General features: G+C 36.3%; 1 protein-coding gene across 1 annotated transcript; it reads left to right on the top strand.

Annotated features, from left to right (window-relative positions):
- The first annotated feature begins 4665 nt into the window (after nucleotides 1-4665).
- LOC110888099 (protein FAR1-RELATED SEQUENCE 5-like) lies at nucleotides 4666-7910 on the top strand. The gene is made up of 8 exons (XM_022135639.1): nucleotides 4666-4771; nucleotides 4890-5024; nucleotides 5108-5206; nucleotides 5465-6101; nucleotides 6206-6464; nucleotides 6576-7148; nucleotides 7242-7409; nucleotides 7563-7910. Exons 1-8 carry the CDS (start codon nucleotides 4666-4668, stop codon nucleotides 7908-7910), a joined length of 2325 nt encoding a protein of 774 aa, XP_021991331.1.
- The last annotated feature ends 1315 nt before the right edge of the window (nucleotides 7911-9225 follow it).

Here is a 9225-nt window from a genome sequence, read left to right as displayed (position 1 = left end):
GATTTTACTACAAGTTTTGTTTTGTGAGGTAAAAATTGAAGATGAGGTGGTTGGGCATGCTTCATCATGTTGTATCATTCATTGTAGGCCCCGTTTTTATTTTGACTATCCTTTCCTTTAGGTAACGTATACATTGTGTATAGCTTTTTATTCGACACACAAAGTTGCGACCAATCACCTCAGTCTATTTGTGTCTTATATTACACCTATAAAGTTATACGAGAGGCAAGCTATACGGCACGTATAGCGCTATATATAACGGACGTATAGCTTCTTGTTTTGTGTCTAACATAGTCTTGCATGAGACCTAAAATGAGAAGCTATATATCTAGTATAGACCTATATGAGACATGTAACTCCTCATTTTGATATGTACAAACTCATATTTTCTCTCTATAATTTATCAAATGTATGTGAGGAGGTTTTAATATTCAATTTTTAGTGTTTTGATTGGTTGGTGAATTTTATAGGCCAATGGGTGGATGCCATTTGGCTTCCACTATTTTATTTATTTATTTTTTATTTATACATACAAGTCTTAAAGTAGGGTCGGCCCATAGAGGGTGCGGGGTGGGCGACGACACAAGGCCCAAACCCTTTGGAAGGCCAAAATCTTTTTAATTTTGTATAGAAGTTACGTCGTATAAGATAGACTATATATGCACTGAAACGAGAGATAACATAAATGAGGCCTTATACTATTGGTTACTGTCTTGCTTAAACAACAAGGAGACGCGGGTTCTAATCCTGGCGTATCCAAGTTCTTTATTTTAGCTTTTTTTTGGGTTTCTTTTGTTAGCAGCATTTAATCTTAATTTTGTCAACTGTATTTTTCCCTTTAGTTTTTTTTTTGAACGCCAATGAATGACGTGCCAACGACACCGGGCGCTGTGGCCAGGTCGACTACTCGACCGCCATCAGCCCCTTGGCTCTCTCAGATGCGCAGAAACCCGACCTCCACCCGTCCGAAGGCACAACAGTGGAATAATCGATAAAACCTCGTCTCTCATCCAAGACGAACCGACGCCACCCTATTCGTCCTTCACCTGAATGCCGCAGAAAATAATTGGGAGAGTGGGAGTCGAACCTGGGTCACAAGGAACGCTAAGTCTTTCCCTAACCACTCCACCACTATCTCATTGGCATTTTTCTCTTTAGTTAATAAATTACTTCCTAGGGTGGGGTTCTAGAGTGAACACTAGTGTATTTGCGAACTGAGTGAACAAATCCTGGCCATTGATCTACACACGCGTATGGCTAGAATCTCATCATCAAATCGTAAAATACACTAGTGTATTTCAATATCAAATCCTAGCCATTGATCTACACATGTGTATGGCCAGGATTGGTTCACTCAGTTCGCAAACTACACTAGTGTTCACTCTTGAACCTAATCCTTACTTCCTAAACTTAACAAAAATAACTATTTAAATTACATCCATTAAATGGAGATTTTTAAATAGGGCCTAAATTATTTATCTTGCACAGGGCCAATTTATTTATTTATTTTTTGTGATTTTCGAAGACGGCGTTGTGTTAAAACTATGTGTGCAAGCATCTATTGCATATAAACATTTATGTTTTCTTCCCTTAGACTATTTCTAGAATTAAAAATCTTTCCTTAGAATATTAGTATAAGTATCATATGACCCTTATAGTTTACTTTTAGTTTTAATAAACTCTATACTTTATATATTTATTTAACTATTATTATTAGTAGTAGTATTTTATAAATTCAAATCCGACTGACTTGCGAGTTAACACGCCATAGCGCGTGTGCATTGTTCAACGTTTTACATCAATTTTTTGTTTAATTTAACGGTACTGCCGCATCACGCTACACTTTTTAATAAAATTTCAAGTATTGTCAACGTCTTTGCTATAATGTGTGGAAATTTTTTTAGCTTTATGTTTTCGTATAAATTTTGCGGTTCAACATTTTTACGTCTAGTTTTTGGTTCGGTATAACGGTCTTGGCGCAACGCACGAGTCATAACTACTAGTTGTATACAATTTTTATTGTTTGCATTTGTAATATGTGTTTAATTGCTTGTTTGTACAGAATGTTTGGTTGTTTATGTGTGAGACAATTGTTTTACAAAGCAATTAACATTTCATTGGTTGTTTTGCTTAACTAATACAAGTTATATTTGTAAAAAATGTATGCTACTTTTTATAAAACTTATCATATAAATCGTTATATAATTTCCTACATATTAAATGGTAAATTTAGATTGTGTCTTATATTTACTATTCAATTTTTTAGATTTTAAGTCACATTTGGTGACTCAAGGGTTTTTTTTTTTATATTTTTATTTTTTAGTGACTTAAGTTAGTTCCCTTTTCTTTTTCTTTTCCTCTTTTTAAAGCTATAATTGTCTTATATTTACTATTCAATTTTGTAGATTTTAAGTCACATTTGGTGACTCAAGGGTTTTTTTTTTTATATTTTTATTTTTTTAGTGACTTAAGTTAGTTCTCTTTTCTTTTTCTTTTTCTCTTTTTAAAGCTTTAATTTTGTACCACTATATTATATATAAAAAATGTTTTTATCCATTGAGTTTTAAGTTTTAGTTTTACTCTTATATTCTTGTTTTTCTTATATAGACGTTAAGTTTTTCGATGATATTACTATTTAATGTTTTACATACAAGTTTATCCTTTATGTTGTTGTACATTGGGCTTTGTGGTCATGCCTTTGTGTAATTTTCCTTTTCTTCGGTAAGACTCGATATAAGCTGCAACGTGCGTGTGTGGTTTAAAGTATTTGTTTCGGTTTAATGACAGATCCCAATGTGCGGGTCCTAAGTCGACTTATTTACTCTTTTCTATGTTTTAAGTTTTAGTCTAAACGCGTGTACACGTTTTTACTATCACACCCCGACACGCAGCGGATTGGTAGGGGTCACGAGGATTGTCCATAGCTCATAACAAATTTAATATTTAAAACATGATCAAATTAATTTGTCACACTTTCATAGAAATCTCAAATAAATCATACAATATTCAAATTAATCAAACACAAAATTAAATTCAATTTATTAATGTATAGCATGTCCTGCATGTCTTCAACCTTCAATACACTCATACTTGTGTACCTGTATCATGCGTTAAAAGGGTTTTTAGGTCAACAAAAAGTTGATGAATATATCTAAATTTACATAATTTTTTTTGCTTTATTATTTGATATATTTTATTGGGTAAATTACTTTTTGAGTCCCTGCGTTTTAGTGGTTTTAACTAGTTGAGTCCAAAAGCAAAAAGTTTAACGACCTGAGTCTCTATAAGCATTTTCATTAACCATTTGAGTCCTTTTGAGTCCAAATTTTAACCTTTTGAGTCCAATTTTTTGGACTCAAATCGTTATAAAATGAATAAAATTGGACTCAAAACGTCATAAAATAAATGGCTAGGGACTCATGGCGTTAAACTTTTTGATTTTGGACTCAAGTGGTTAAAACCACTAAAACACAGGGACTCAAAAAGCAATTTACTCTATTTTATTTAACAAAGTAAACATGCAATTTCATGTGTAAACATATATAAGATAATGAATCATAAATAAAACAATGATTCATATATTTGGTTTATCGCGTGTATTATATATTTTAATAAAACAATGAATCATAAATAAAATAAAGGAAAACTAAATTCGTGTAATAAATAAGGTTTTTAAAGATATTCTTTTTATTGTTTGAAATAAAATAAACCAAAACCAAACCCGTGCAAATGTGTATTCACAAAACACTACTACACCAATCACACGTTCCCATGTGATAACATGTATTATTTTTTTATAGTTTTTTTTCTTTTAGTTTACACTTTCGTTTACACGCCCTGAACATTATTAAATAGTTTACACTTTTGTTTACATGCCCTGAACTTTATTAAAATTATCATGCAGCTCTCAAACTTCAATAAAGTTTCTATTTCCTTCTTTGATGATTACATCAAGTGTCGGTCACCTTTATTGTTTTGCAATACGCAGGGTAAAATTCCTCGTTTTATATTGTAATGAATGTCTATTACTTGCTTTAAGTTACATGAAAGAAAGAACTCGTGAAATTAATTGTGTAATGTTGATAAGGCTACTTGGTGTGGAGGAGGGTAGTCTTCAAAGGATGCTCTGCCACGTAGGATGGGTGTGAGGATGGGCCGGAAGGGGATGGACCTAGGGAAATGGAGGATTGACCTATATATATATATATATATATATATATATATATATATATATATATATATATATATATATATATATATATATATATATATATATATATATATATATATATATATATATATATATATATATATATATATATATATATATATATATATATATATATATAAAGGATAATGCTCTACAAGAAAACCCATTTTTTTAGAAAACTTAGCAAACTCTACTTGTGGCTTACATTTAGCCACGTTGCCCATATTCCCTTACTCTTACTTTTTACAACAAGGTTATATTAGTAATTTATGTTAACCACCAAGATATTTTCCCAATATGAATTGACATGTTCATTTATTGCCCATCAAATCGTATGTACCATTCACCCACCCCCATATTTCTTTTACAATATTTCCTTTATATCTTCTTCAACATTCAACAGAAAAACCCCATTTCATATTATACTCCAAATTATCATTTCTCCATTAATATCCATGGAGACAAATCCACCAACCTCTGAGGTAATGTCGCCGGTCCATAGTTTCCCCAACAGGTTCTTTAGCAGCGACTTCCATAATGATGAGGAATTAAATGCTCAAGGTTTGTCTATTTATGTAACTTAACTCTTCTCGAATATATGTTTTTTTTGTCTTTTACAACTTTTTAATCGAATAATCCAACTATACTGCATGGCAATATTCACCTGTTCCATCCGAAGCTTCTGTATACACTTATATGCCTGTTGATGGTTCTCGATCATCTGAAGTCCCTGTTAGATCACCGGATGTTCTGATCTCCAACAAGTTCATGAACAGCGCTTTTCATGATGACGAGGTTATGGATAATGAACAAGGTTTGTTTTTCTATACACTGGTTTTGACTTTTCTTCCCCAGATATGGCATAGTTCAAACATATTCCATAATGTTCACATGTAGCATCCCAAGATTCTGGCTTGCAGTTCATGCCGGGTGCTGGTTCTGGATCATCTCATGGCCCTTCTGTGTTTGCTGAATCATCACGTGGCCCTTTAGACGGTTGTTTATATTACATGGGAGCCCACTTTATTTTCATATCACAGATTTCTAACCTTTTGTCATGCCATATACCAGATTCCTAACCTTTTTCGTTTTCTGATGCAGGGCCATCGCATCCATACTTCGTTTTTGATACCCCTCAGGGAACTCGTTACTAGATTCCTAACGTCGCTGATAAGTTCATACCAGTGTGTGGGAAATCTTATCCAACTTTTGAGGTTGTTCTTTCCATGTATGAACTTTATGCGTTTGAAGCAGGTTTTTCTGTTAAAAAAGGGCAAACTAAAGTCTGGAATGGAATTCCCACACACAAGTATCTTCGATGCTCAAAATATGGAAAACCACAACCCAAGAGGACTTTTGACACCCTAGATGAATCTTCTCTAAAGCCTCGGAGGACCAACTTCACATGGTGTGACTGTAAGGCAAGCATTCTAGTCTCAATCTCGAATGATTCATACACAGTTCTGAGTTTCAATGATATTCATAATCATGAACTTGTTGAGAGTTACAACCGTGATCTTAGCAAGATATCACGGAAGCTGTCATTCTCTACCAAACAATTCATTCACAATATGAGTCTAAACCGTATCGGACCCATGAGAGCTTATAGATGTCTTGTAGCTTTAAAAGGGGGGCATCACAATGTCAATGGGACTCCGGTGGATTTTAAAAACTTTAGCCACCAGTTGCGAATTTTTATTGGTGAACGCGACGCACAAGTTTTCCTCGAACGCCTGCGTGAGCGCTTTGACAACCTACCCAACTTCTATTTTGATTACACTGTATCAAATGGAAAGTTGTCTTCTGTATTCTGGGCTGATGAGATTTCAAAGCTAAACTACAAAGCTTTTGGCGATGTCCTCGCCTTTGACGCGACTTATAGCACTAACAGGTTAGTCCCCCCCTTAACATGTGTTAGGCCTGATCCCCAAGTATACAAACCTAACCCAAAAAGTTTTACATTTTGTTAACCTCAAATCAATTTTTTATTAATAGATACAAGATGGTTTTTGTGCCATTCACGGGTGTGGATCATCATTTCCAATGTGTTACATTTGGAGCGGGTTTGATATCAACCGAGTCCATTGAATCTTATGTGTGGTTGCTTAAGGCTTTCTTGAAGGCACACGGTACTCAACCAACTCTCGTACTGAGTGATCAAGACCCATCCATGCTTCAAGCTGTTCCTATGGTCTTTACCGAATCACGCCACCGTCTATGCATGTGGCATATAATGAAAAAACTACCCTCCAAGGTTAGGTTAATTTGTTAGCCTTTAACATGTGTTATTCAACATAACAAAATTTCATATGTCTTTTCAAGCTGTTTTAATCTAACACGTGTTAGTAACTCTTAAATTTTTCAGATCTCTGCGGATGTTCTTGATAACACTGATCTTCGGTCCTGCATTCACCGGTTGGTTTGGAATGTTTATATCAAACCTGAAACGTTTGAGTCCTGCTGGAATGACCTCCTACAAACATTTGGACTTCAATCCCACACCTGGTTGAACGACATGTACAACATCAAGCATCTTTGGGTACCAGCCTACTTCAGGGAACTGCCCATGTGTTGCTTAATGAAGACCACTTCACGCCGCGAAAGCTCTAACGCTGCCTTCAAGGTCAACTCAACAAGCGCAAACACCCTTGTACAATTTATGATGTGCTTTGAAAATAAGGTAGACAGCCAACGATATCGGCAACGTGTATCGGAGTACAAAACCTCATCCACGGTGTTCACGGGCAATACTGATTTAGCGATAGAACAGCACGCGTTCGCCATTTACACAAACGCTGTTTTCGCGCAAGTTCAAAAGGAGATAATTAAAGGGAAGTTTTTATGCTACATCACAAACCAAACCGAGTCCAGCAATTCCACTCTTTTGATAGACGTCACTCATTTGGATAAAAGGAACAACATCACAAACGTGTATCAGGTAACACAGGTTAGGCAATTTCATTATTACCCATCCTCTAACATACGTTAGATCTAAAGGCCTCTTTTTTTTTGTTGTCTATGTTCCTAACAGGTTACGTATAACACTGTAGACCACTTCGCCAATTGCTCATGCAGGAATTTCACACGTATCGGATATTTGTGTCGCCATATCTTTTGCGTCTATCGATTGAAAAATGTTGCAAAGATACCACCCCAATACATAAACGATAGGTGGCGCCGAGATGCCCTCCCCAAACAGGTTTTTTCACTTTCCAGCCGATACGGAGTCAACCCACACGCACCGTCCGTTATGCGGAATAAAATCCTCGACCTCGTTACTGAATGCGTTGATGTGGCCAGAACCGATGAGGATTCGTTGTCAAAATTGGTTGACTAACTCCGGGATTTCAAGATCAATGTGCTTTCCAAGCAACCATTGGGTACAATTCAAAATGAAACAAACGAGTGTGAAATGGAAGAAATAGTTGGGCAACCAATCAACATTCCAGTCGAAGTTGCTAATCCAGAAGTTGTACGCAATAAAGGATGTGGTACTCATACTCGCATTTCCGGGCCCGGTGAGAAGGCAAAGGCAAAACCACCAAAACGTCCAAAGCAGCTTCGTTTATGCAAGCGTTGTGGTCTGTATGTCGACGACCACGACTCACGCAACTGCGTTAAGGTGGCCGCAATGAAAGCAGCAAAGGCAGCTGCTGAACAACAAAGGCAGACCGCCCCTGGTGCCTCACCCTCTGATTAAAATCTTTCTTTTCGTTTTCTAGTACTATGTAATGGGAGACTCTCTTCATTTTGGCCTTCTTACACACATGTAACAGTCTTTTAACATCCTCATGCTCTTTTCTGTTACGTGTGTAAGAAGGTGGAACTATTTTGATCCCATTTATCATAAATAGTCTTGTAAGAAACTCTATGGCCTTGGGCACTTTTGTGTTTGTAGCCCTACTTTTTTGTGGACCTCTGTTTGCTATTAATGGGCTTATCTTATTATTATATGCATTGATAATTGTGTTTTTGGTTTATATTTTTTTACCATAGCATAAAAACAGATGCTTAACACATGTTAGCCCCCATAAATGGGGTTTTTTTAACTGGAAAGGATCAAAACAAACTGTGTTAACCACAGCAATAGCTTATATATTAAGACACATCAGGTTATAGAATTAAACTTCACATATAGCCAGCTTAACCACACATTCTACTACTAGGTTACACCCGCGTCTAAAACAATGGATCGACTACCGAGCCGTAACATCAACCCATTCCAAAAAAAAAAATCATAATAAAATACCAACAAAACGACGTTAGTATGTCGTCGACAAACATAGGGTCATCAGGTTAACACATCTTTAACCACTTACAACATCCTAACTACCACTTGTTATCCTCCATCTCTATGAAGCTTTTCATCATGGTGTGGCAACATCCTCATCATGAAAGTACAGAGGAGAGGGGCTGCGCTCACTCTCCCATGGGTCATGGTAACACCAGGACTGGATTGTTTCGGGTGAGTATGGACACAACGGGCAACCACATAATTCATGGTCTGGATCCGTCAGCAACCTAACCAACTCATCTGGTAGCCCCCTCAACTTTTCAGCTTCTGGTAAAACGTGTTCCCTACGGCGTGACGTTTCTTGCGAAACACTAGCTACATCAGCTACATTTTTGGTTCCACTATCTGAAGCATCGTCACCAGAAGCTCCTCCAGTTTTCACGTCTTCTGGCTTCTTGTGAAACACTTTTCTTTCGTAGCACACCCCGTACCGACCCTCACATGCTTCCTTCCCCTTTTGCTTCCGCTTCTCCATGCCTGGTGGTGTAGTCGTGACCTTACGTTTATAAGGGTCCATCACATTAGCACACTTTTGAACCACTAAAAGTTTATGGTTTACTGAACTAGTGAAGTATTACGGAATATGACTTTGGTTCTTCATTACACTACTTATAGAGGTTTTTCATGGATACATTTAATATAGGTGTTATGACTTGACTTTGATGTGACCATAAGGAGCAAAAAAGCAATGGTTCCTTTTCCAATAAAGTTGTTTTATAGC

Source organism: Helianthus annuus, chromosome 11, assembly GCF_002127325.2.
Source record: "Helianthus annuus cultivar XRQ/B chromosome 11, HanXRQr2.0-SUNRISE, whole genome shotgun sequence".
Lineage (NCBI taxonomy): Eukaryota > Viridiplantae > Streptophyta > Magnoliopsida > Asterales > Asteraceae > Helianthus > Helianthus annuus.
The sequence above is the reverse complement of the archived record's forward strand: the minus strand, read 5'-3'. Positions and strand labels throughout refer to the sequence as shown.